The sequence below is a fragment of the Sorex fumeus genome, unplaced genomic scaffold (assembly GCF_029834395.1).
Source record: "Sorex fumeus unplaced genomic scaffold, SorFum_2.1 ptg000051l, whole genome shotgun sequence".
NCBI lineage: Eukaryota > Metazoa > Chordata > Mammalia > Eulipotyphla > Soricidae > Sorex > Sorex fumeus.
The window spans coordinates 33,627,686-33,655,585 of record NW_026606108.1 but is presented as its reverse complement, the minus strand read 5'-3'; the positions used below and the strand labels follow the sequence as shown (position 1 = coordinate 33,655,585).

The 27,900-nt window shown below is 51.7% G+C and overlaps 1 protein-coding gene across 3 annotated transcripts; it reads left to right on the top strand.

Moving 5' to 3' along the window:
* Window positions 1–375: 375 nt before the first annotated feature.
* Window positions 376–26,972, top strand: VDAC1 (voltage dependent anion channel 1). Of its 3 annotated transcripts, none has more exons than XM_056124591.1 (9): window positions 376–455; window positions 11,527–11,599; window positions 12,301–12,350; window positions 13,047–13,199; window positions 13,299–13,351; window positions 18,813–19,040; window positions 22,995–23,145; window positions 24,440–24,497; window positions 25,978–26,972. In XM_056124591.1, the coding sequence occupies exons 2-9, from the start codon at window positions 11,533–11,535 to the stop codon at window positions 26,067–26,069; spliced, it is 852 nt and encodes a 283-aa protein (XP_055980566.1). In that variant the 5' UTR covers window positions 376–455; window positions 11,527–11,532; the 3' UTR covers window positions 26,070–26,972. The 3 variants fall into 3 exon arrangements, with proteins under 3 accessions (XP_055980566.1, XP_055980564.1, XP_055980565.1); XM_056124589.1 differs by lacking the exon at window positions 376–455 and adding an exon at window positions 550–692; XM_056124590.1 differs by lacking the exon at window positions 376–455 and adding an exon at window positions 645–692 and having other exon boundaries at window positions 11,530–11,599.
* The last annotated feature ends 928 nt before the right edge of the window (window positions 26,973–27,900 follow it).

Below are 27,900 nucleotides of genomic sequence, written 5' to 3'. Positions count from 1 at the left end.
TGGGGGTCACAGCCGGAGGGTCCTGGGCGCAGGAAACTTTGTATCAGGAGTCGGAAGCGGAGGAGCAACAATGTATCCGCGCCACCTCCGCGGTCCCGGCTTTCAGCCAGAGCACACAGCCCACCAGGGCTCAGCTCTTGGGGCCCCGGGTCCCCGCTTACACAACTCCCAGTGGGGGCTGCCGAGTGATGTCTTTGCGCCGGGAGACCGAGCTGTAGGCTCCGGAATCCCACGCGCCTTTTAACCGAGGGGTCCCCAGCGCAGCGCATCGGTGCCCAAGGAAGGTGGTGTCTGGCAGAGGCTGCGGGCGGCCCTCACGCGTGTCCTTGCGCACGCACACCAGCCACCCACGTCAGGAGCACGCCGCCCTGCGCTCGGGCGCACGCGGGGACCCCACGTGCCCGCACTCGCTCCTGGTACACGCGTCCGCGGCGGGCTCTGCGGGGCGCAGGAAGGTAAGCGAGCGGCGGGCGAGCTTGCCGGGGCGCCGCGTGCGCCTGGGCCGGGGCGCGGGCCGGGGCGCGGGCCGGGCCGGGCCTGGGGGCGGAGCTCGGCGGCCGGGCGCGCTGGGTCGGGGCGGGTCCGCGCCGCCGCCGTCCGCGCCGCCCCGCCCCTGGCCCAGCCGCTCGCTCCGTTCCTCCCGCTGCAGCCCCCGCCGTAGCCGCCGCGGAGCCCGCGCCACCACCTCCGAGGTAGGCGCAACGGGCAGGGGCCGGGGCGCGGCAGTGTGCGCCCCAGATCGCCGGCCGGGTCCCCGGGGGAGTTGAGGGGGAGGAGGAGGAGGTGTGGGGGGAGGAGCGGCGCAGGGCGTGGGGCCCTGGCCCGGCCCCGGCGGTGAGAGCGGGAGCAGCAGGCCTCGCTGGCCCGCGGCTGGCAGAGCAGGCCGCGCGGGCCGACGCCGAGCGGCCCGTGCCGGGGAACGGGAGGCCGGACATCCGGAGGTGCCCGCGGCTGGGGCCCGGGACCCGCGGAGACGCGCGGAGTGGAGTACAGCGGCCGCCGCGTGGAGGCCAGGACAGCCGCAGGTCTAGGTGACCTTCCCCAGCGGCGCCCTCTGGCCCTGGATCCTTCCTGCGCGCGGCAGGCAGGGACCCGGCCGCCACCCCTGTCCCCCGCTCTGGTCTCCTTGACCCCCCTCGGGCCACGCTGTAGCCTGGGGAGGGACGCTTGTCCTGCACCACGAGCTTTGCTGGCCTGGGCCGGCCGCGCTGGTACTCGCCCGGCACTGTGCGCGCGTGCCAGCGCCTTCCGGGCGGAATGGGAGCCCCGGAGACGACTTAGGCCGCAGGGCCTCACGCCCCGGCCTGGGCAGCGGAGGTTAAGGGGTACAGAAGGAGGCCTAAAGGGAAATGATGTAACCCCAGGAGGGATCCCTGGCTCGCTCGCTCATTCATTCACCAAATGCTGGAGCCCTGTCTTGGGAGTTGGGCTCCCGAGGCCTTAGGGACTTGGCCAAGGTCACCCAGCTGCCATGATCCCAGGCCTCGGTGTTTTCATCTGTAGAATGGGAGCAGTTGTCCCTCTTCATCGTTGAAGCATGAGTGAGCATCAGTGTGCCAGGCTTGGGCAACTTTCTGGAATTTTCAGGAGCCAGTGGGGAAGGTGTTTTAAGTTTTTAGAAGGACAAGGTCAGGCCGGAGCAGCAAGTTTGAAAGTCATTACAGACCTGGGCGGTCTGATTTGCATGAGGCTCCGACTTTTGGGCCCTCTCCTTTCTAGATGGTCAGGATTCCTTCATTCCCCCTGTATGCTGTTGGCCAGGCCAGGGTGGACTGCCCAGCTCCATGTCCATTCTCTCCACCCCAGTCCTGGACCGAATTCCTACACGGTCAGGCCTAAGCTCTTGTGGGTTTGTGTTGGCTGCCACCTGGCCCCCAGCAGGCATTTGAGAAGGGTCTGCGGGGGTGAGTACACGCTTGCTTTTTATGGACGAGTGCGCACCCTTTTGCCAGAGGGATAGTTTTACCGTTCCAGCGTGTGGCTTGTCCTCAGTGCTCATGAAGTATTTGTGGGATTAGTGAGTGGGCAGAGGGGGTGGCTGCAGGCTCTGACCATTGTCCTTCTGTCCTGGATATCCGTTTTGAGGGACCCACACAGCACACCCACTTCCTGAAAACAGGCTTGCCTAGCAGACCCACAGATATCTAGAGAGCGGCAAAACAGTTGCCGTTTGAAGCAACTGCTTTAAGCACATCGCCTTTTGCATCCTTCCAGCTCTGCTGTGACTTTGAGCCCCGTGGGGAACTTGTAGAACTGGTGTTTCTGGACTTGTCCTCCGAGGGCCTCTTCCCAGGGCACTGGTGGGTGGTTCCTTTGCCTCTGCTGGATGGGCCCAGAATGAGAAAGTGCTCCACTGTGAGTGGGCTGGGAGGGCTGGGGAGGACACCTGCTTCCTTTCCTTCCTGCTTCTCCGTAGGGACTGTTTGTAGATACTGACATGGGGCAGCTCAGGGGGAGCCTTACATCCAGGAATTGGCTCTCTGGTCCTGTTGGACACCTGCCAGCCGTCACCCACTTCTGGGGTTCCGAAGTCCACCCTGGCCTTGATGGAATTTCCGAAGTGTGCCATATTGGGTGGGAGGGGTTCACAGGACTTTGTGGGGTGACTTCTCAGGATGCTTGGAGAGTAAGGGGGCTAGTACCCCCATGGGTGCCTGGGGTTGCTACTGGGCTCCTCACAGCTTGACCGGACCCGAGCTCATTGCTCATTTTACTGCTTACCTGGGGCGAGAATGCAGGGAGTGCTGTAAGCCTGTTACCCAGACTTGTGCAGGAAGAGCCCTGGAGAACAGATTGTGCTTCTGCTGCCCAGCTCTGACAGGGCCCAGAGTGTCTCGTTTGTAGTTCAGCTCACTGTCTTGTGCATCAGTTTCTCCCCTACAAGTGTGATTTGAGCTGCTGGGGATGTGGCTCCATGGTAAAGCACATGCCTCACATATGCGACATCTTGAGCTTCATCTCTGAAACATCCAGGAAAAAGAAAAATTAGGGCTCAAGAAGTGGGTTGATGGGCTGACTGCATGCTCTGCATGTATGAGGCCCGGGTTCCCTACCCGGTACCTCCTGGTCCCCCTGAACAACATGGGGTATGGTTCCAAAACAACAGGTCTTTTTAATTGAATGCTGTTAGTGTGGGAGCCACACCTAACAGTATGCAGAGGACCAGGATCACTTCGGACTGGGCTCTGCCAGGGTGCTGGGGTACCCTTGCACCTGCTAGCGTGTGCTCCACCACCGACTCCCTGAGTTCGTGCGTGTGGTTGTGTGTGCAGTCATTCGCTATTTAGGACCTGCTCCTGTCGGGCTTCATCTGTGTTTTGAGACCCTGAGCCCACCGTCCAGCCCTGAGTGAGAGATCTGCCGCTTCTGGAAGTTTCCCCAGACCAGGAGGTTTGAGCACACAGTGGAGCTGAGCCGAGATGTGGGACAGGGCCTGGCCACCCTGCTCTCCTCTCCCAGAACTGACCACTGCAAGGAGTTCCTGGGTGCGGCTGCCTGTGGGAAGTAGAGCAGAGTTGTTCTTTCTCTCCAGGGCGAGGGCATATATGCATGGCTGGCTGCAGGCTGGCTCTTGGGCATGGCGGTTTGGGGAGTCATGCGTCTGTTGGGTGGATGGTGGTGCTGGGGTGTCTTTGGGAAGGGTTGGCTTTCTGGGGACATGGTGGGACGCATTCTTTCGTCTTTTGGCCCCCTGCACAGCAGCCATCATTATAGAAGGAGCTAGATTCCATGCAGCTGTCCTGTAGATCTCACGGTGCTCGTGTTCCCCTCATGGGGACCTGTCCCTGTGCTAAGGGCTCTTTGTTGAAGTCTCTCTCCATGCTCAGCCCAGAGCTGCAGGGCATCGAGGTACTGACAGGTGGGGACTTGCCCAAGGTCACACCCAGAAAGCAGCGGAGTAGAAACCCCTTGGCTGGCGAGTCCACCTGACTGTAGTCTTTTTTTTTACCTGTGGGGTGTATCTGGCAGCCACCCAGGCACTGGGGAATTTGCCTGGGGTAGGGCAGGAGCCTTGGGGTACACCTAGGACCCAGGCCTGGACCTGCTGCCCTCTTTTTTGTTTGTTTTTGGGCCACATCTGGCAATGCTCAGGGTTAACTCTTGGCTCTGCACTCAGAAATTACTCCTGATGGTGCTCAGGGAACCATATGGGGTGCTAGGGGTTGAATCTAGGTCAGCTGCATGCAAAGCAAACACCATACTTGCTGTCCTATTGCTCTGGCTCCTGACCTGCTGTCCTCCAGCCGGGGCCTTCTCCCCTTCACGATGTTGCCCCTACAGCAGTGACACTCCTGAGCCTCAGGGATGGTGTGCTGGCTGTGACCCAGCTTGCAGGGAGTTTAAAATAGAAGTAACGCCTGGAAAGCTCTGTGTGTTTGCTGACCCAGGAAGAGGGAGGGAGTACAGAGAGAGAGAGAGAGAGAGAGAGAGAGAGAGAGAGAGTTTGTATGCACGTATGCATGTTCATGCTGACCCAGGAGGAGTACAGTATGTGTGTGTGTGTGTGTGTGTGTGTGTATGTATACTGACCCAGGAGGGTATAGACTCTGTGTGTGTGTGTGTGTGTGTGTGTGTGTGTTTGCTGCTTCTCCTCCACCTCCCAGGTTGAAGAGCATGTACGTGTGGCGCATGTGTGTATGTGTGTGTGTGTGTGTGTGTGTTGACCCAGGAGGAGGGTTTCAGAGTGTGTGTGTATATATGTGTATGTTTTATGCCCTGCGGGTAAAGGTACAGAGTGTGTGTGTGTGTGTGTGTGTGTATGTGTGTATATGTGTGTGTGTGTTTGTGTGCGCATATGCAGTTCTGCAGGCGGTGGTTTTGGGTGCCTCCTCCTGCTGAGAAGTGCGGGGTGCGGCACTCCTGGAGTTCCGGCCCCGCACGCTGGCTGGCAGAGGCGGACTGGCCGCTGGCAGTGGCTGCTGTTTGGCGCAGTAGAGCTGCTTTCGCTCTGGTTTCTGGCTGGCCTGATGTTCCTCTTCTAGGCCGTCCCAGCTTTGCCCTGACAGGCCTTCTAGAAGGCAGTAGGGAAACTGTCCTGCAAGTCTCCCTCGCTAAGGGGAGCACCGTGGAACTGTAAGGGTGAGATGGCTGCTTGGTGAGACAGGTTCGCAAGTTCCCCTGGGGCCCTCAAAGCTAGTGCAGAGGGAGTCACGAATGGACGGAGGGCGGGTCCTTACTCCCTTAGGCCTGAGTGTGATGGGGAGCAGTTGGAACTGGGGAAGATCTGGAGTGTGGGAAGGGGCCTCCTGGCAGGAGCGGGGCCGTGGGTCAAGAAACCTGCGCAGTTCAGAGGAGCCTGGGGTGGGTACCCCACCTTCAGTCCCCCCACACCCCCTGTGCCCACTCCACTTGGCTGACCCCAACCCTGAGTGCCTGGACAACAGCCCGTGTTGATCTGCAGGAGGCATGTAGGTGCAGGGGGCCTGGTGGAAGACAGCGACTCCCTCCTCCATGGACGGTGCGCTCCCGTGCCCACCATCCTGTGTGACTTGCCGAATCCTTGCAGCAACGTGGGCAGGAAGGCGCTGTCGTTACCCATGTCTCAAGAGCAGAATAAGACCTGGCGCACATGTGCGGGAGAGGGCCACCACCCCCGGGCCGGCCCCCGCACCCACCTACGCGCCTGCCTGCCCCGGGGTCTGTGCTCTCCCCTTTTCCTGACTGGACCTGGAGACCCAGACACCCTGCCCTAGTGCTCCCGTGTGGGCACTTCTGAAGGAGCCTCAGTGGAGGTGATCACTCTGCATTGCAGCTTGTGTGTCCCGAGGGCTGAGGGAGGGGAAAGTGGCTTTTGAACAGGTGCCTCCAGGCGACCTTCTGCACACTTAGCACAGCAGGGCCAGCTGCCTCCTCCTTTTGGCTGGGCACAGGGTGTGAATGGGGGTTACCCAGTGTGAATGTGCTTTCCACAGGCCCTGTCACCTGTGTGGTTTGAGTCTTACCTCAGCGCAGGAGGCTTTATCTTAACACTCTGTTACAGTGAGACACTTGCAGACACATAGGTGGGGTTTCAGAATTTCTTCCCTTTTTGAAGTGGGGGCATTTGAGCACACCCAGCAGTGCTCAGGGCTTACTCCTTGCTCTATATTCAAGGATCATCACTCCTGGCAATAAAGGGGGGGACCATATTTGGTGCCAAGGATTGAACTGGGCTTGTCCATAGGCAAGGCAAACATCTTGCTTCCTGTACTAGCTCTCCAGCTCAAATTTTCCATTCTTATTTTTATTTTTTTACCTTTTGGTCACACCTTGCGATGCACAGGGGTTACTCCTGGCTCATGCGCTCAGGAATTACTCCTGGCGTGTGGGAAGTGCTCAGGGGACCATATGAGATGCTGGGAATTGAACCCAGGTTGGCAAACGCCCTACCTGCTGTGCTATCGCTCCAGCCCCACAAATTTTCCTTTTTTTTTTTTCCTTTTGCTTTTTGGGTCACACCCAGCGATGCACAGGGGATACTCCTGGTTCATGCATTCAGGAATTACTCCTGGCCATGCTCGGGGGACCATATGGGATGCTGGGAATCGAACCCAGATTGGGCCATGTGCAAGGCAAACGCCTTACCCACTGTGCTATCACTCCAGCCCCCAAATTTTCCATTCTTAATCACCATAAGTGACTAATGAAAGGCAATAAAAATGGAATTCCCTGTTTTAACCTCCTTTGCTTTCCCAAAACAACCCGAGGCTGCCATGATCAGTATGTTGGCTTTTTTGCTCCACTTGCGTCTCCAGCCTTGCAGGGCTTCAGACGTGTGACGTGTCTCTGCGAAGGTTACCCTTGCATTCCCCAGCCTCACACATCTCCTTGACTTGCTTTTTTCATCTTACTGCGTCATTATCATTATTATTATTTTGCCTTTATGTATAGAAAAACCACCGTATTCCCTTTTGACTGTCAGGTGGTACTCCTGAGTTTGCAAATGCCTTCATTTTGTTATTTTCTGTGAGGGTTTATGCCAGGACCCCTCCTGATGATATTTGGTGTGGCAAGCAGGCAGTGCCAGGGATCAGATCTGGGGGCTAGTACATTCAAGGCAGTTCCTCTACTTCTGTTGCATCTCAAGACATTTTTTTTAAAAATTTTGTTGTTTGTTTTGCTTTGGGGGTCACACCCAGTGATGCTCAGGGGTTACCCCTGGCTCTGCATTCAGGGATTCCTCCTGGCGGTGCTCAGGGGTGCCAGGTATGGAACTCAGGTCGGTTGCATGCAAGGCAGGCACCCTCCCTGCTATACTATCACTGCAGCCCTTGCCTTAAAAAAAATGCTCAGGGCTTATTTGCTCTGTGTTTAAGACTGACCCTGGGCTGTGCTCAGGGGTGCTTATGTGGTACCAGGGATTTGAACCCCAGTGAAGGCAATGCATCCCCTCTTGTATTATGTCTCTGGCAGCTACTTAAATAAAAACTAAAATTTGCTATTGGTGGACATCAAGGGTGCCTCTGGATCCTATGTTAGCAGCCACACTGTGCTGGGCACCCTGTGAGCCCATGTTTGGGTGCACTGCTGTGGAGGTGGGTTCTGAGCCGAGGAATGACTTTGAGGATTAGCATGTGCCCACTGAGCTTTGCCCAGATGCTTTCTCCAGAAGGGAGCACTGGACATAGTTTGGTGTGAGAGGGCATGATCAAGCCTGACTGGAGTAAAGTGTATCATTTCATTGTCCCGCCCCCCACCCCCCTTTTTTTTTGCTTTGGGCCACACCCAGGGGTGCTCAGGGCTTAATCCAGGCTCTGCAGTCACTCCTGGCGAGGCTTGAAGGACCATATGGAATGCTGGGGATCGAATCCAGCTTTACCTCCTGCAGGGCAAATGCCCTACTTGCTGTACTCTTTGTCCGGTCCTTGCCTCACCCCTTCTCGAGTGAGAAATCCCTATCACTGTCCAGTGGTTTTTCTGGGCCCTTGGAACAAAGTTCACGCTCAGCTTTGATTGAGTCAGCGTACTTCCAAGGTGCTGAGTTTCAAGGCTGTGCCCCTGAGCTCAGTTATCTTTAGGCCAAAGTGAGTTTGAGGGTGCCAGTGACCCCACCCAGGTGAAGCTGCCTCTCCTGCAGAGGGAGCTCCCATTCCTGGCTCCGCTGTCGTTTCCGGAAACTTGCCACTGTGTCAGAGCCCATATTTCTGTTTTGGTTTCCCCGCTTATAAAACCACTGATGCTCTTCGGATGGGCTCATGGGGCGAACATTCCCATGGGACACCCACCCTGCTTGGCTGTGGCATCAGCACCCTCTGCTTTTCCCAGGCTTTGCATACGTGTGTGCCTGACGGGCCCCAGGCAGGAAGCTTTGAATTCAAGGCAGTGGTTTGGGGGTGGCTATGTGTTTGAGGGGGGTGGAATAAGGGCGCAGTGAGAAGAGCAGCTGTCACTGGGATGCAGCTGATGAGTCAAGACAGCTCTGTCCCACCCCACCGGCCTTGCTGCACGCGGTTATGTAAGTGTCACCAGCCCCGGGCCTGGACTACTCTCTCCCCTCCCAGCCTCCAGCCAGCACTGGGTTTTCATTGCTCAGCTGGACTGGAGTTTGCACAATCTGCTCAAGGACAGCCAGGGGAAGGGAAGGTAGGCTGGGGCGGTGGAGGGGAACCAGGTCTCCCCCTGCTGCTGTGAGTGATGGATCGGTCCTTCTCAGTCAGGGGTGCCTACGGGCAGATCTGCCCATGCGCCCACACTTCCCTCTTTCCAGTGGGGGTGTCTGTTCCCCTCTTCCTGCCTAGCGCCCAGTGAAGCTCCTCAGGACCCAGGGGTAGCTGTCCCGAGACAGGTGAGCAGTTTGGAGCAGACCCAGGTGGAGGGAGTGGCCAGGGCCAGGTTTCAGTCTCGGAGGGAATGCAGGCAGTGTGGAGACAAAGTAGGGTACCCGATTCTCCCCATTCCAGTCCTGGATTGAGAAAATACCAGGGCACACAGTTGTTTTGACCGACAGGTTGTTTGGGAAGCAGGTCCCAAGAACTGCTGAATGGGCATTTATTGAATGCTGGGTTTTTGTTTGGGTGGTGCAGGGGTGGGGGTGGGGGCAGTGTCGGGAATTGAACCCAGGGCCTCCCCCCGGCAAGACTGAGCCACATCCCTGGATTCTGTGTGTGAAGTTGCAGGAACCTGCGTGTCTGGGAGAAGCTGCCCGAGTCCCAGACCTTTCATCTGTCCTGTCAGATGAAGGCCGCAGGAGGGGGAGTGGCAAGAGGGAGATGCTTAAAAGCAGAATCAATTGTGGGGTGGGAGGTGGTCTGTGACAGAGACGGTGTGCTGCTTCAGGCCTGGCCCCACCTGCAGCTTGAGCGCCATGGCCTTGTGCACTGATCTGCTTAGTGCTGTGGATTTGGGGCGAGGTTGCTGCGGGAGGAGTGTTCGATAGAGTGGGCTCAGATTTGGGGATGACCGTGGAGAGGGCATTGAGGAGATATTTGATGCCCGAGCTGAGAGTTCAGGGAGGTGGGTCTTGGGGATGGGGAGGGTCCTTGGGAAGTTCTTGTCTCTTCCTTTCCCCAGGGGCCTGGGTGTGTGGCCAGCTGGGGCGGGTTTGGGGATCTGTGATCCCACATTACTGTTGGTGGGGTAGAGTGCCATGGCTCAGCCTTTGATCAGGGGTGGCCCCCTCACCCCTCCTTGGCTGGAGCACCTGGTGAACGTCTTCCTGCTCTGTCTCTGAGTGGGGATACTAGAAGGGGCGTCCCCAGACTTGAAGGAGCCAGCAGGGACAGTCTGGAGCAGCATTTCCCCATGACAGTGGCTACCTTCCAACCCGTTTCCTTCCAGTGGCCCCCTGCCCAATTCTTTAGGCCGCAGGTCTTGTGCCCTGACCCCATTTACATGGTTTTCACTCGTGGCCCATTGGCAGATTTTGGGGCCCCACAGAGGTTCAGTTGAGAATAATTGGACTAGAGGACACTTTCCCCGGGGCCTCTGGGCCCTGACCCTCACGGGGACTAAGCTGCCCAAAGCTCCTGTCTGATCCTGTGCAGGAAATGACAACTGCAACAAAAATAGGGCAGCGTAAACAGCTCCCCAGGCAGCGTGCACGCTCGGATGCAGTAGTCCAGACAGGATTAGTAAAACCTCTGAGAAAGGCAAACTAGCACCTGATGCATGAGGTGTTAAAGCGGTGCTGGCTGGAGCGGCTTCTCTCTGGCTTCTCTCTTGGGGAGCGGGAAGCCGGTCTCCTTCCATGTCTTCTGAGTCAAAAGGGCTCAGGATCACAGTGCGAGCCACTGAGGTCACGCGCATGTTACTTCTTATTAGGGCATCTGCCAGGCAGGGACGGGTTTTGTGCCTATAGGTGTGGGTCAATGGCACCATCCTCATGAGTACTGGGCTCCTGGTGGGTCATGCTTGTAGAGATGGACAAAGTGGAAAAGGTGCCTTCCAGTCCTGGTTGCCTCCTGCCTGGATATACCTCATGTATCCTGCACTGCGAGCCTCTTAATTCTGTGTATCCAAGAATTTGGGCAAGGGCAATTTGGTTTCTTTTTAACTTCCTGGAATGTTCAGGTATTTGTTTTTTTTGGGGGGAGGAGAAGGGGTGTTGGGGATGGGTTTGGGTTTGGGCCAGATCCAGCTATGCTCAGGGACCGTTCCTGGCTTTACTCAGGAGTGACCCTTGGTAGTGCTGGGAAGACCCTGTGTAGTGCTGGGGCTGTGAACCAGCTGGGCAAGTGCTCTAACCCCTGTGCTGTCTATGTAGCCCCCTGAAATGTTGAATACATTGTGTTGACAGGCCTCATGCCCTGTAGCAAACCCATCTAGTACTTGATTGTTGATTTAGAAAAATAATGTCACGTGCATGCCACTCTGGTCTTGCATGCCTCCCTACCTGGGTGTGCGATTCCTCCTTTTACTCCAGGGAATTCTCTCTGCTCACTTGTGTTTCCTCGATAAAGCTATTACTTCATTAATGAGAAAATAGTAATCACACTGGCATTCAGAAAGAGTTGGGAAATTTGGGGAGTAGCTTGGAAGGATGTCTGTTTTTCAGTCCTTGTGATAAGTAGTTGCCAGTTAGGTTTCAAGGTATCTCTTGGAGAAACCGGGTCCTGTAAAAGCACATTCCCCTGAAATGCCAAGGTTTTGTCCAAGTGGGGAGTCCCTTCTACTGGCATTTAGAGGTGCCCCATGAATATGGAGAAGAGGGTTGAAAAGCTCTGGTTTTTATTTAGTGCAATAGACGGCCTAGCGTTGAACATTTTGAAAGGAGATACTGTATGCTGGTGAGAGCTCTGTAATCCAGTCAAGTGGCTGGCTCATGGGAATTTGTCTTTGACAGTTAACTCATTCAACAAATATTTACTGACTCCTTCTCTGTTCTGTGCCCGTGCTGATGTTGGTTGCCCAAGGGTCAAGGCCAAGCTGCTGTCAACAAAGACTTAGGGGGTGTCAGGAAAAGGAAACCTCCTCACCTGGCAGGGGAAGAACCTGGAGCTCAGTGCTAGTGATTTTATGGGTTGTTAATTATACCTAATCACTTTAATTGAAAGAAAAGCAGTTTCCCTAATTGCCAAGGTATTTATTCTAGGGCTTTTTTTATTGTAGCAGAAGATGGCTGTGCCTCCCACGTATGTCGATCTTGGCAAACCTGCCCGAGATGTCTTCACCAAGGGCTATGGTAAGTGGTGCCCCAGGGTCCTGCTCCTAGCTTAGGGCTGGGGCATAGGGATTGGAGGGTTGGGAAGTGGGGTAGTGTAGGGAGGGGTGGGAGGGAGGATTCCCCACCACAGTGATGACGACTTGGCACAGCCAGCCCTCAGCACGTTCAGGGCAAGAGCTGAGGCCTAGGTGCTGGGCCCAGGTCCCTGGCTGCTGCTGTGCAGGCGAGCGCGTCCGTGCGCTGTCTCTGCCCCTCCTTGCTGGCTCTGCCAGCTCTGGCAGCTCTGCGCATGCGCTGCGGTGGCGCCCACGTTCTAAATTTAGCCAGTCCTTGGGCGCGTGCTGGGCTGTCAGGTTCCTTCGCAGACCCCCTGGGAATGCAGGTGGGGATCAGGTGGGGCTCAGATGGGGCCTGGGCCTGTTGCATTCGCCACTGTTCCCAGGCAACTGCGCTGCACACCCAGGCAGGCCGGGGCCGGGAGAGGCAGCCCACCTCTCTGAGGGCATTTTTGTTTTGTTTGGGGATGTACCTGGGGGTGTGGTGGCTCCTTTTAGTGTGGAGTCGGGGATGAGTGGTGCCGGGGACTGAATCTGAGGTACCAGGATGTAAAGCAGGAGCATTAGTCCTTAAAGCTGCCCGACCAGCATGGGAAACAGTTGTCCTGAGACAGTTGCTGCTCTCATTACTGGGTCTATTGACAGTCCTTTTCTTTCTTTTAGGGTTTGGTTTAATAAAGCTCGATTTGAAAACAAAATCTGAGAATGGACTGGTAAGTTATTGAGCCCTGTGGAGCAATGCTGGTCCCAGGAAGAACTGCCAAGTTCTGGACGGCTGAGTCCCATAGAGGCTCTTGTTTGGCTCGTGGCAGTTTTGGGGCCTCCCCTTCATTATATATCCTCTGTGGGACGAGTTGGGGGTGACCATAGGCTGCAGCCCCCAGTTCAGCACCTGTGACTAGCACCAGAGTACAGGGCAGACCTCCTTGGTTTCTGATTTCACACTTGACCTGTGTTCAATAATGCCACATAGTTGTTAGCAAACAAAACAAAGCAAGACAAAGGAAAGTAGTGATGCCCTTTAAATTGTGCCTACAGTGATTGTTGGGAGAAGCTTGGGGGTGGAATTCCTGCTGAGTCGTCTTTGCTGGAGGCTTTTGCTCTGTGCCGTGAGTGGGCCGGAAGTGGGGGAGCCTCTGGGAACTGTCAGGAGTTTGGGGTAGGAGGGAAGAAGCCTCCTCCCCAAGAGCAGTTTCTCCTAAGGTGCCTGTAATGAGCCATCTGCTTGAGTCACTCCTGCACTCACATATCCGATTGGATGCTAAGAGACCCTGCCCCCCCCCCCCAACCCCCACACACACATCCAGGCACAAACTCTTGCATCAAGGAGCGGACTGTCCATTTGGGGGTGGCTTGGTGCCCTGTGAAGAGCGTCCTGCAGGCCCCATGACTTCCTGTCTCCTTCCTAGGAATTTACAAGCTCAGGTTCCGCCAACACAGAGACCACCAAGGTGACAGGCAGCCTGGAAACCAAGTACCGGTGGACCGAGTATGGGCTCACATTCACTGAGAAATGGAACACGGACAACACGCTAGGCACTGAGATCACCGTAGAAGACCAGGTACCAGGAGGGCATGCATGGGAGTGGACCCTCCTTGAGTCAAAAGCTGCAGACCAGCCCTTGGTACTAACCCTCCTGGCAATTTTTCTTTTTGTTCAGCTCGCACGTGGCCTGAAACTGACCTTTGATTCATCCTTCTCTCCAAACACTGGGTAAGTGTCTCGGCTGTTTGTTCCACCAAGATCCTACCATTCTGCTCTCTTATTACTGTTCTCCTGCTGTAAAGACTGTGGGGCGGGTTCCTCACTCAGTGGGGGACGCCATTTCCTGTGAGGGAGGTGGACAGTTGGGACTGTAGGGCAGTCGGGTGAAGTGTGGAAGCCGTCTGGGCCAGCCGGCTGGCAGCCCCATCTTTCAGGCTTGGAGTGACCTTGCTGCAGCTTCCTGCCCAGGGACAGCAGACCCGAGTTTCCTGAGGCTGCACTTTATTGCCCCAGCCACGACTCCAGCCATGGATACAACAGGCTTGAGGGTATATCCAGTGTGTCTGGTGCTTTCATGGTGGCTGTGAAGAGTTACCTGCCTCTGGGGCTGGGAACTGGCCTACAGAGTTGAGAGTGTGCTTACATGCAGGAGCCCCAGGTTTGCTGTTTGGCACTGCATGATCCCCTGATGGGCCTTCTGACCGAGTGGACTTGGGCTTTTTTGTGAGTTGCATTTATGGACGCTACAAAGGCCATTGCCAGGTGTCTTCAGATCCCCCCAGGCATCCTGCAGGGATAAGGGGGCTGGGGGCTGGAGAGATAGTACAGCTGGTAGAGTGCCTGGCCTGATCTGCGGCATTGCATGTGGTTCCCCTGAGCACTGCTAGGAGAGCAAGCCCTGAGCATCGCTGGATGTGGCTCCCAAACAGAGAGAGAGAGAGAGAGAGAGAGAATGAGAGAGAGAGAATGAGAGAGAATGATCTAGGGATCCTCTGATAGGGAAAGGGGCTTGAACATATGCCCATATCCTTGATTTTGTTGCCCTGATAAGGCATACTTGGGAATTCATAAAGGATTTCCTGCTTTCAGAGTTCTCTAGGCTATGCAGGAATATACATAAAAGAATGTATTTTGTGTGTATGTGTGTGTGTGTGTGTGTGTGTGTGTGTGTGTAGAGGGGTGGGATGGAGCAGGGGCATACCCAGTAGGGTATTCAGGGCTTACTCCTGGCTTTGTGCTGAGGGACCGCTCTTGGCAAGGCTCAGGGACCATAATATGGTGCCAGGGATCAAATCCAGGTTGACAACATGGAAAACAAACATCCTACCTGCTGTACTTTCACTCTGACTCCATTTTTTAAAATTTACTTTCCGTTATTTATTTTTTTGGTGACAGCTGACTGCTCAGGGTTCACTCCTGTCAGTAGTCAGGAACCATTGGGGCGTGGGTGATCAAACCTGTGTTGGCCTTGTGCAAGGCAAACGCCCTACCCACCACTGTGCTGTGTCTCTGGCCCCTTGATTTAGTTTTAATTATCTTTTTTTTTTTTTGCCACACCCAGCTGTGCTTAGGACATACTTCTGGCTCTGCTCTCAGGAATCACTTCTGGCAGTGTATGGGAGACCATATGGGATGCCAGTGATTGAATCCGGGTCAGCTGCATATAAGACAGCTATGGCTATACCATGGCTCCAGCCCATAATTTGGAAATTAATGTATAATTACCATATATAAGCATTGTTCCTCAAATAGCATGTGTGGATCCCTTATACCCTTGACCTGGCTTCCCCTAATGTGCACACATTACATAACTATAACCTGATCACAAGCAACGGATTAATGCTGATGTCATGCTGATACTAACCAGTCTGTGATCCTGCTGGTGCCTTATTTCTAGTCCGTGCTTCGGTCCAGGAAACTGCCTTGTGTTTCATGCCAGGTTGCCTTTGTCTCCTGTGGTCTGGGACATAGTCTAGCTCTGTCTTTCATGACCTTTGCACTTTTGGATTGCTGATTACTTAGTCAAGCCCTTCAGTGTGGATGTGTTGCTTCCTCATACTAAACTCAGGCTGCATAGTTTTGCCAACCATAGAGGTACTGTCTTAGGTTCTTCTTAGTGCATGATATCCAGAGGTATATGTACCTCACCGTGCCTCGTTGCTGGTGATTGTCACTTGAGTCACTGGGTTAAGTGGTGTCTGCCACGTTCCTCTCTCTTTTCTCTTTGTCAGTGTGAGTATCTCGGGGGGAGTTTCTTTGGCACTACCAAGTACTTTATTTTCTGACTTTGAATCATGAATATTAGCATTCCTTGGTGGTTCAGCAATTGTGTAATGCTTGGCAAATGGTGGTTTTCTTTTTCTATCATTCTTATACATACATTAGTTTGTATAATGAAGAGAAAAGCTCCTCCTTTCCCTCTGTTCATATTAATGTGGGTTCATGGGCGTTTGTTTTGTGGGTTGTAGTTCACAGTTACTTTATTTAGATACTCATTGTCCCAAATCTAGGCTTTGGGGGTTCTTCAAGTCAACATCCTGCATGCTTTGTCATGCCCCTCTTTGAGTTCTTTTTCTGAAGTTGTTCATTTTCCAGTTGCTCTTGCCCACTTGTGAGGTTCTCCAAGAAGCCCTGAAACATTTTATTGAAGAACAATAATCGTGTTTAGAAACCAAGCTTGTGGCCCCAGAATGCACCTATTTTGAAAGGTCTTTGAAGAAAGTTTTGAGGATGTGATGGAAATTGGAAAGGGAAGCAGCTTTCCAGCGCGACTGAGAGCATAGCCGGGGAACGTTCCCTGATGGCTGGAAGGAGCTGAGCATGGACCACATCTGGATGATGTTCCAGAGCTTGTCTCGGGACTGGCAGCTGCACTGAGGATCAACCTCAGAGAAAACCAGCTTGTGAAACACAAATCGGGGCCATTCCTCGCTAGGTTAGCACCATTATAGCAACAAAAAGCCCCACTGATCGTTGGTAAAGGAAAAATGCAGAAGGTGGGGAATTGGATTAGAAACCTGAGCGAGACTTGGGCTTTTGCCCTGCTTGGTCCGTTCTCTAGGACAGCCGGGCCGCTGGCCAGGATCCAGCATGGGGGATGTACGTAGGTTTGCCACGTGCCGTGTGCAGTAGTAAGGCTGGTGCACACTGCTGCTCGTGGGCCCTGTCACATCTTAGAGCAGCAGCAGCTTTTCATCTGGTAGTTTGGAGAGACCCGATTCCCCTCCCCCTGCCACTTTTTGGGGTTGGGGGGTGGCACACCTGGCATTTACTTCTGGCTCTACCCTCAGGGATCAATCTTGGCAAGGCTTGTGGGATCCTATGTATAGGCTGCCGGGGATCTGCTGTGTGCAAGGCAAAGGCCTTCCCTGCTATATACTGCTGCTGCCCTAGGCCCAGTGTTTGTTTGTTTGTTTTTGGGTCCCCCTCGATATTCAGGGGTTACTCTTGGCTCTCCACTCAGGAATTACAGTGCTCAGGGGACCATATGGGATGCCAAGATTCAAACCAGGCTTCGCCCTGTGCAAGGCAAGCACCCTCCCCACTATACTATTACTCCGTCCCTTCCCAGGCTCAGTCTTAGTCATTGCAACTGTGTTCATATTGTCACACAGATCCTCTTCTGCTAGGTAGCCTCAGTAGACCATGAAGGCAGTGAAGTATGCCTCACCAGTTCATATCACGCCCTGTAATCAGCTCTTTTGAGGGTTCACAACTGGTGGTACTCAGGGGCGACTCTGGCTGTGTGCCCAGGCGTCACTCCTGGCAGTGCTTGGGGGTCCATATACAGTGCCTGGGACCAAACTGGGGTCAGCTGCATGCAAGGCAGCACCTTTACCCTTATGCCACCTCTCTGGTCCTGTAAGCAGGTCTCTAAGCAGCTCTGGTTCCACTAGCAGGGAATGGTGTTTGGAGCCCTCCTTCTAAGGTCCCGGAGAGGAAACTGGAATTGAAGTGTGAGTGAGGTGGGCCGGACATGGCGGAATGCAGCTTACTTGTGGAAAATGTCCACTGGGTACGGGGATGACAGAGCCATCAGGAACAAAGTCTTGAGCTTTCTTTGGTAGCTGTAATCTTGTTTTGCACTGTTGATTTCCAGTGAAAGATACGATAGAGACATGTTTGCAACTGATTTCACTCTCTGGCCTTTCTGATCTCCATCAAATCCTCAAAACTTGCCTCAGTGGCCTTTTGAGGCAGTCAGGGTCCCATCACACACAGGCCAGAGGAGCAACTCCCAGTTAGCCTTGCAAATCAGTCTGACTGCTTCACATTTGACTGGGCTCTTGTCCAACTCACAGCCTCCTGGGTCCCCAGGAACTCAGGAACCCAGGCTCCACATCGGTGCCTGATTCTCTGAGATACATACACCTGGGGATCCCGTGGATGCTGCACTGTCAAATCTCTAGTCTGTCCCAGCTATACAGGGTTGTTTGAATGATACGCTCACCGACTGCACAAACTCCATGAAGAAAAAGCTGTCTCGCTGTTGTGTTCCCGTGGAGGGGGTCTGGGATGTGTTCACTGGCTAAGTGAGAAGCTGCTCCCATCCCGCAGAGCTGCTTGCTGCTGAGACTTCCGCCGTCCTATGGGAGCCAGCCGGGCTGCAGACGGGGGAGATGCAGCAGACCCTACGCTGCTGACTTCCCTAATTGTGTGGGGACCCTTTCTCTCCCTAACCCGCCCACGGAAGCTCCTCCATGCAGCGCAGGGAGCTGCAAGTGAGAGCATAGTCCGCCGTGCTTGTTTCCTAAACCTTTCCCACGGTAGTACCCTCATTTCATCATTGTGCCATTTCTGCCAACTGGATTCCCCGAGGAAGAGAGGTTACATTCTGCCCTCGATGGCTCAGCAGTTGCTGATGGGAGCTCTGGGGCTGTCTTTTGGCCTCTGACCTTAAATAGGGAAGTCTGTTTACAATGGGTTTTTTGTTTGTTTGTTTATTTATTTATTTATTTATTTCCTTTTTGGGTCACACCCGGCAATGCACTCGGGTCACTCCTGGCTCATGCACTTAGGAATTGCTCCTGTCAGTGCTCGGGGGACCATATGGGATGCTGGGAATCGAACCTGGGTTGGCCGCATGCAAGGCAAATGCCCTACCGGCTGTGCTATCACTCCAGCCCTACAATGGGGTTTAAAAAAAAATTTTTTTTGGGGGGGGGGCATATCCAGTGTGCTCGGGGATCACTCCATGTGGTGCTGGTGGTCTTTATAGGGTACCAGGGGTTGAACCTGAGCCAGCCCTTGCAAGATAAGCACCTTAATATACTAGCTCTCTGACCCTCCCACCAACCCCTCATTATTTAAAAGATTGCTTTATTTTTTTCTTTTTTGGGTTTTGGGCCATACCCAGCAGTGCCCAGACTGACTGCCTCTTGGCTCTGTTTGAGGCAAGCGCGTTCTTTTTTTCTTTCTTTCTTTTTTTTTTTTTTTTTTGGTCTTTTGGATCACTCCTGACTCTGCACTCAGGAATTACTCCTGGCGGTGCTTGGGGGACCATATGGGATGCCGGGGATCGAACCCGGGTTGGCCGCGTGCAAGGCGAACACCCTACCCCCCTGTGCTATCGTTCTGGCCCTGCAAGTGCCCTCTTCATTGCACTCTTGCTCCAGCTCTCAATCGCGTTTCTTGCCTATGCACCAACATAGTTCACTTCTGATTTCAATTGTAATCTCTTTTCCCTCAGGAAGAAAAATGCTAAAATCAAGACAGGATACAAGCGGGAGCACATCAACCTGGGCTGCGACGTGGATTTTGACATCGCTGGGCCTTCCATTCGGGGCGCCCTCGTGCTGGCCTATGAGGGTTGGCTGGCCGGCTACCAGATGAACTTTGAGACTGCCAAGTCACGCGTGACCCAGAGCAACTTTGCGGTCGGCTACAAGACCGATGAGTTTCAGCTTCACACAAACGTGTAAGTGTGCGTGAATATGGGGTGGGGGCTGGTGGTGCCAGGGGTATCATGATTTTTTTTCTCCCTAGGCTCAGTTTTTAATCCCTGTGAGTGTGTTGGAAATCAGTGAGGCCAGTGACTGCTAGTCTTGTCCTGTTTCCTGAAGAGATGTCAGTGCTTTCTCTCTAGGAACAGTAAATATTGTCACTGGCACACCCAACGTGACCAGGGAGCTTCCACAGGGTGTGATGTCGGGCAGTGGCAGTTTCTGGGACATTGGAGCCCTTTGGTTATATTGTTTTTGGCCATTCCTGGCAGTGCCCAGGGGTAACTCTTAGTTCTGTACTCAGGAAATCACTTGTGGTATGCTCAGGGACCATATAGGATGCTGGGTACATGCTAGGTAAGTGCCCTCCCCACTATTACTATCCCTTTGGCCTTTTCATTTCCAATTTTAATTAAGAAATAGGGGGGGGGGGCAGAGAGATAGTACAGTGGTTAGTGTGCTTACCTTGCACATGGCTGACCTGGGTTCATTCCCTGGCCCCCCATATGGCCCCCTGAGCACAGATCCAGGGGGTAAGCCCTGAGCACTGCCAAGGGTAACCCCAAAATGAAAACAAATGAAAAGAAATAAGGTTGAAAAGAAATAAGCCATCGGGGAGAAGGCTCCAAGGGCTGAGGACATGCTTTGCATGCAGTAGTCTCCAGTTCAGTCCCTGGCACCGCATGGTCCCTGAGCATCTGTCTCTAGAAGCCACCCCCCGAGCAACACGTTGAAAGTTGTGCCCCCAAGCACCATGGTGTGTGACCCTAAAACAAAGCAAAAAAAAAATGGGAAGGTTGCTTTGTCTCTGCAGCATTCTCAGAGTCACACAGATTGTTCTCTCTGCAGGATGGAACTTTAAACCCCTTTTTAACCACTGGGCAACAGAGTGAGGGAAGGAGAAAATTACAGGCTACATTAGCAAGCACCTTTGTCATTCCACTGGAAAATGAAAGTTGAGTGTGATTTTGGTTATGGGTGACTAAAATTTCCTCCATTACAATCCTTTTAGACTTGTCACAAAACCTGGAAACATTTTACCACGCTTCTTTCCTTCCACTAGAGGTCACCAAAGAGGTGACTTCTTAAATGGTTTCAGTGTCTAGACTGGTAACATTTCGTAATACTTATTTCAAGGGACATTTATAATTATTAAAAAATGCTGAGTATTCTAAAACTGAAAGGTCACAGGAGGGAGAGAGGAAAACTGGAGACATTGGTGGTAGGAATGTGCACAGGTGAAGGAGAGGGTGTTAGAACATTGTATGACTGAAACCCAATCATGAACAACTTTGTAACTGTGTATCTCATAGTGATTCAATAAAAGAAAAAAAAAAAGCCCTCACAGGAAAATTGTAGAGGTGGAAGGTCCAATGGTTCCCCTGGGGGTGGGGGAGTGCTAGGCACCATTCTATACCTTGGTGTGATGGGCACATAAGTCTCTGTGTGTGTCGAATTTATACAAGATGAGGCCAAAAGAGATCATGAGAGGGGCCAGAGTGATAGTACAGTAGGTAGGGCATTTTCCTTGCATGCGGCCCACCCGGGTTCGATTCCTGGCATCCAGTATGGTCCCCTGAGCACCACCAGGACTAATTCCTGAGTGCAAAGCCAGGAGTAACCCCTGTGCATTGCTGGGTGTGACCCAAAAAGCAAAATAATAAAAAATAAAAGGAGATCATGTGAATTTACGAGAGGTAAAATAGGAGAAGGTCGTTGCAAAGATACCACAAACATAGCAGTTTTTGGATTTACAATTGTGATAAAGGAAACAGAGCCATTGTACAGCTGGTAGGATGCTTGCCTGAGTTCGAGCCCCTGACACCCTTATGGTTCCCCAAGCCCTGCTGGGAATGACCCCTGAGCACAGAGCCTGGAGTCAGACCTAACCATCCCCAGGTGTGGCCCAAAACCAAACAAACAAAACTTTTAAATTGGGTTCAAAAGCTCACAGGCTGTGCATTTCTACTGGGAGTGCCCCATGTACCGAAGCAGGGCTTGTTACTACCTTATGTCAAGTGTACAAGTGAGGGGAAAGAGGCCAGATCAGTCTGGTGTGTCTGGGAGAAAGGCAGGCGTTTGCTTAGCTGCATTTCGTTCTTTGCCCCTCCACTCCCCCCCACCCCTGCAAGGCCTAAACATACAGAGCATACAGTCAGCCCCTGAACTACAGTCCAGCTCTTCATTACTTTATTTTTATGTTTTTGGGCCATACCTAGCAATGCTCAGGGGCAGCTCCTGACTCTGCACTCAGGAATTACCTGGCGGTGCTCAGGGAACCATATGGGGTGCTTGAGATCAATCCCGGGTCGGCCACGTGCAAAGACAAACAACCCTGCCCATTGTATTATCTGTCTCTTTGGCCCTCATTTCTCCTTTTTAAAAAATACTTTACTCCCACCCCCTACCCCGACTTCCCTTTATTTTTGTTACTGTGCCAGGGGGCTTGCACACACCTTGGCTGTTGTATCACTGAAGGGGGTGGGGTGGTTCCTGCACACTCAGCCACGGTGCCCACGGAGCTTGCATTGCTTCAGTTGGGTGCTTGCTGGGGCTTATACCTCTGAGGTGGTGGCCACAAATTGCTTGAAGGAGCCGGGAATGTAGCTGCCAGCCTCCAGGACCCCACTCTGTGCTTGTGGGACCCCTCGGGCTTGAACTCATGACCATACCCTTTTGAGGCAGTACTTTGGCTTTTGTGCTACTCTTTCTGCCACCTCCCTCTTTTTTTTTTTTCCAAGATGAAAACATTTTTCCATACAGCATGTAACTCCTTTCAAAAACCTACCAGGACTGGGGCCGGAGCAATAGTATAGCAGGTAGGGTATTTGCCTTGCACAAGGCTGACCCGGGTTCAATCCCCAGCATCCCATAAAGTCTCCAAGCACCGGCAGGAGTAATTCTTGAGTGCAGATCCAGGAATAACCCATGAGCATCGCTGGTTATGACCCCCCCCCCCAAAAAAAAACAACAACAACAAAAAAAAAGTACTATGATCATAGGCACCACGAGCAGATGGAGGGTTGGAACTCGAGGGGGTGTTTGTTTTGATTTGGTTTTTGGATTTGGGGCCACACCCAGAAGTGCTCAGGGCTTCCTCCTGGCTGTGCACTCAGGAATTACTCCAGGCATTGCTCAGGGACTCTGGGATGCCAGGGATTGAACCCCAGCCAGCCACATGTAAGACAAGCACCCTCCCTGCTGTACTGTCGGTCCAACAATAGGGGAGCTATTTTGCAGTGGCTTCTCCAAGAGGCTGGGTCAATCCTGACCACAGTAGTTTTGTGAAGTGCACCTGCCTTCTGAGGGTCACGAGTGGCCCTGCCTTTCTTCCTTTTCTGGCTGATTTTCCCTCTTGGTTTCACGATAAAAGCATGTGTAAAGGAAGTAGCATGAGCAGCAGCAGAAAGAAATCACTTGACATCCAGAAAGCTCACTGTCCTATTGGTTAATTCCAGTTCAGAGACTATTTTGGGAGTGAATTTTAGGTTTCATACAACCTGGGCAGTTAACTGTCCGCCTCAGTTCCCTGTGAGGATGTAATAACCTTGTTCTGGGTCTGGAGAGATAGTACAGTGGGTTGGGCGCTCGCCTTGCATGTGGACAGCCCAGGTTTGATCCCCAACATCCTGTATGGCCCTCCCCTTCACCCAGTAGTAATTAGTAATCCCTGAGTGCAGTGACAGGAGTAACCCTGAGCATCACTGGATGTGACTCACCCCCCGCCCCCCCAAATTTTTTTGTTTTATAGCCCTGTTCTTCCTGAATCTTCCTGGCCTGGAGTCTGTTTCTTCCTTCACAGTCTCTCCATAATTCAGTTTCTGCTTTCAATCAGTTCAGTCCATTTTACAAGGTCCTTGGCCTCATGGGACAGGCACAACCCTACCCCGACTCACCTTCCTCTTCTGTGGTTTTTTTTCTTTTTGCAGAAATGACGGGACAGAGTTTGGTGGCTCCATTTACCAGAAGGTGAACAAGAAGTTGGAGACGGCCGTTAACCTAGCTTGGACCGCAGGCAACAGCAATACTCGCTTCGGCATAGCAGCCAAGTATCAGATTGACCCTGATGCCTGCTTCTCGGTGGGTGTCTGCAGCTCTGCACGGGCGAGTTGTGTGCTGTGGCAAGGGGTGTGGTCACCCTAATAGGGCTGACCTTGCCGACCGGGCAGCGGGGAGCTGGCTTTCTAAGGATCGCTGTATTGCATCCTCACGCTTTGTTCTTCTCATGATTCTGTTGCTGGAATGAACTGAAGGTGTAGGGCTGCCAAGTCACTTGCCCAGGAATATGCGGAGGGTGAAGTGGTCTTTGCTCTTTCGCCTCCCTCCACCAGATCCCCATTCCATGGCTGCAGATGGAGAGGGGCTAAGCTTGAACCCTAAGGTTTTCTCTTGTTTTAAAATTGTAATTTTAAATTTACAATAGTGTTGATGTTTAGCACAGCGGTAGGGCGTTTGCCTTGCACGCAGCTGGCCCGGCCGACCCGGGTTCGATTCCTCCGCCCCTCGCAGAGCCCGGCAAGCTACCGAGAGTATCTCACTCCCCGTGACGTATTCAATATGCCAAACACAGTAACAACAAGTCTCATGATGGAGATGTTACTGGGCCCGCTCGAGCAAATCGATGAACAACAGGAGGACAGAGACAGTGACAGTTGATGCTTATGGGTTTTTTAATTTGTATTTTGGGGGCGATCATAATAGGGTTCTGAGTTCTCCACATGTAAGGCAAGCACTTAACTAGCTCTCTGTCTCCAGTAATAACTTGCCTTTAGCTGAAACATTTTGGTGAGAAAACATTTAAAAAAGAGCTGGGTCTGAATTTCCCTTCTAAGCCCTGGCACCTAAAGTGGACATATTTCATATTGAATTGAGTGAGTCCCCTCACCTCACCTTTTTAAAAATTTTGTCTTTTGAGCCACACTCATGGTGGTACTTACTCCTGTCTTGTGCTCCGGGATCTCTCCTGGCAGGGTACCATTTGTGAAGCCAGGGACTGAACCCAGGTCATTCATGTGCAAGACAAGCGCCTTAACTGCTGTCCGTCTCTGCACCCTGAGTCAATCCCTTAAAGGAGGCTCTCATGAAGAAAGAGAATTTGATTCTTTGTTATTTTAGGCCATACCCAACTGTGCCCAGATCTTGCTCCTAGCTCTGAGCTTATAGATCACTCCTGGCAGATATCAGGGACCATTTGGTGGGGTGCTGGGGATTGAACCAAGGTCGGCCATGTGAAGGAAAAGCACCTTACCAACTGTACTATCTTTCTAGCCCCCAAAGTTTTGAAGTTTAGAATTGATTGATTATTTCACTGTTTGGAAAATGGAAGTGTGAAGAACTTAACATGTTCCCTCTTTCTTGTTCTTTTCTTCTCTAGGCTAAAGTGAACAATTCCAGCCTGATAGGATTAGGATACACTCAAACCCTAAAGCCAGGTATGTGTTCTTTGTGTATGCTCTTGTCTTAAAAACACTGGGAATCTGACTTTCTGCTTTATGTTTATTCTTCTCAAGTGCCTGCAAAACACATTGTAGATGAGTATTATAAAGGTTTCTAGTGAAATGTTAATCAGGGAGTTCCGAGTCATTCTAAAGCATGTGGTGAGACTCAGAGAAGCAGGGAAAGGGCAAGACTGCTACAGAGACACTTTGTTAATTCCATATATACTTTTTTCTCTTGTGAATTGTCAGAGGTTAGAAATGACAAAAGCAAAAGGAGTGAGTCCACACTATAGAAGTTTATTTGTACCCACCATGAATGGGAAACATTTGCACCAAACATGGAATGCGACCTTGGGTGTATGGCTGTATTTTAAAATTTTTATTCTTCTTGTGGAGCTAGGATCAGACCTTCGGCCTCACACACGCAAGGCAAATGCTTTATATCTGAGCCACATCCCTGAGCCCTATGGGAGTGTTGCTTTAAAGCAGCTTAGATAATGGGGAGACCCCGTTGTGCCCTCTGCACAGTGATTGGTTAAAGCCTATGAATTTCCTTATAGGATCGGCAGTTGCTCAGAGGTGACCTTATATCAATTTTGGGAAATGGATTAAGTTGTGCTCATGATTTCCAGAGTCATAAGCAAGAAAAGACCCAGGTCAAGTTAGTCTTGCAAAATAAGCTAAATTAAGCTTTGCTTGTATAACAAAACTGGTTTTGTCTGCTCAGAGGGTTCTCAAGTCTGGTTTCCATTTGACTATTGTTATTACCAGCACATAAGATCTGCTGCTTATTTATGGCAGGTTCTCAAAACTAGCTTTCAAATCATTTTACTATAAAAGAACTTAGAGATTGGAACACTGGTTTGCAGGTTTCCCCTGAAGAGTTAGTGTGGCCAGACCAGGGTGTGTTAGAGCAATAGGAGATACTATTTCCTTGGAGTTATTTTTGTCAAGTTGGACCTTTGAAACCTCAAAATCTAAAATTACACGGTGTCACAGTCAAGCTCCTCTAGCTAGGGTCAGTAGCAGAGAGAGAGAGACGGACAGAGTGTTTATGTGTGGGTAGTCTGTGCAGTTTGTGTGTGTGTGTGTGTGTGTGTGTGTGTGTGTATGTGTGTGTGTATGACCTTTAAGAGTCTGATTAAGGGCTGGGGTTGGTTCTGAGGAGGCTCTACTGTGTGGGTCCCGGAGAGAAACTTGCTGTAGCGGGTACGGCGAGAGGACAGGGCAGGGGGCATCACATATGGTACACCTGCACTGACTTTAGAATAATAATGGTGCAAGATCACCACAGATCAGACAGTAGCAAGTCACAGGGATTGAAGGACTGTGGCTTGGGCCCTGCTGTGTCTTTTGCTGTGTGCCTTGGCAGCAGTCCTCATCGAGTTAACCTTTCTTCTCTTTTCTTTCTCCCATACCCCTCCCTCTGTTCTCCCTGGTCTGCATCCCCCACCCCCCACCCCTCACCCCATAGGTATCAAACTGACACTGTCAGCTCTGCTGGACGGCAAGAATGTCAACGCGGGTGGCCACAAGCTTGGTCTAGGACTGGAATTTCAAGCATAAATGAATACTGTACAATCGTTTAATTTTAAACTAAACTATTTTGCAGCATAGCTACCTTCAGAATTTAGTGTACCTTTTAAATGTTGTCTGTCTGGGATGCAAGTATTGCTAAATATCATGTTAGACCTCCAGGTTCAAGATGATTCAGCTTTAAGGTGTTACCCTTTCAGAGGTACAGAAAAATCCAGTTCCAAAAAAAAAAAAAAGGTCCTTTCAGCTGAAGACTTGGGGGCAGGGAGGAAACAGCCCCTCTAGAGATGTCAGGTTCCTTTTTTTTTTTTTCCCCCAATCTAGACATGGCTGCAAGTGGGAGCTGATCATATGTAGACACTGTAAATGCTCGTTGACTAAATGAATGAAATTGTGATTTCCTGAGAATTAAACCTTGGTTCCCTGGCCTAATCATGGAGAGGCTCAATCTGAAGTTCGATGGTGTGTACAGATTCATCTGAAAGGGACATTTTTAGACAGATCTTCGTGACCCGTGTCCACCCCAGCCCATCACCTCCTTTACACCAAAAGTAGTTGCAGGGTGTGGTAACTGTTTCTTCTGTGCCATTTTGGGGTGGAGAAGGTGAATGTGATGAAGCCAATAATTCAGGATTTATTTTCCTCTCACGTTGTGTTTTTTTTTCACCCTCGCGCCAGACTATGAAACAGCTTCTGAGAGCTCCAGCTGTTGGCTGAGAAGAGCTCTGTGACCAATCACACGGGGCGACCCCCGGAATCTCAATTATACTCTTGGGTTATATTTTTGCCACTTGGTTTGTTTTTTTTTTTTTTTAGCATTTTAATGGGTACATTTTAGAGTCTTCCATTTTGTGTGGAATTAGATCCTCCCCTTCAAATGCTGTAATTAACATCACTTAAAATAAAACTTGAATAAAATATTGAAACCTCTTCTTTCTGTTGTCTTGGTAAGAGTATAAGTAAAGTGTAAGTATAAGTGGTGGGATAAACAGCATTGGTTTGGACTTGTCTTTCGGCTCTTATGGAGCCTGTGTATATGATTTTCAGTTTTCTATTGCTGCATAACACATTACCCAAGGCAGACCTGAGTGGTAGAGCACATGCCTTGCATGTGCAAAGCCCTGGGGTTGCATCCCTCCCATAAATGATTTCCCCCGTTCTGCTGGTCTCAGTGTTTGTCAAACTATCAAATTTATAAGTGCTGCTATTTCAGAGTGAACTTTGGGGCCTAGGAGGGCTGGAGTGGTCTATTCACGAATTAGAGATTTGATCCCTAGGACCTTGAACAATACAGATTTTGGCCAACAAAAAAAATAGGGAATAGGGGAAGGGAGCCACTGAGGTTTGTTGAAAAGAATTGGAATGTAACCGGTATTGGTTCCATTCAGTCAGATGTCAGGTACATTGCTAGTTTTTGGAAATTCACTAAGGACCCTTCCTGTGAGGGCATATTTTCCTTGCTGTTTGCATAGGAAACTTAATGTAGCATGTCAGAATATTGTGCAAAATGCCGAGTTCGTGATATATCACCAGTAAAAGTTGAAATAATCTGGTAGGGGGCACACATAGGCAAACAGCATAAAGAGACGATTGAAGTTGTGCTCATTACAGAAAAAGGCCTGTTGAAGTTTCAATCTCTCTCCCAACAAGCAGAAGCTAGAATTGAGGCTTATTTTGTAAACTGGTGGTTTCTGTGCTCAGGAAGAGACTTGGAACCCTGGAACCCTGGGAGTTTGGCAATAAGGGCACCATTCAGTCTTTCTGGACTTGTGGTGGGCTTAGTGAAACAAACAGATGAATGATTTCTTAGTTTCCACACAGAGTATGTGTGTTTCCTAGCCAGATAAATGTTAATGGAAAA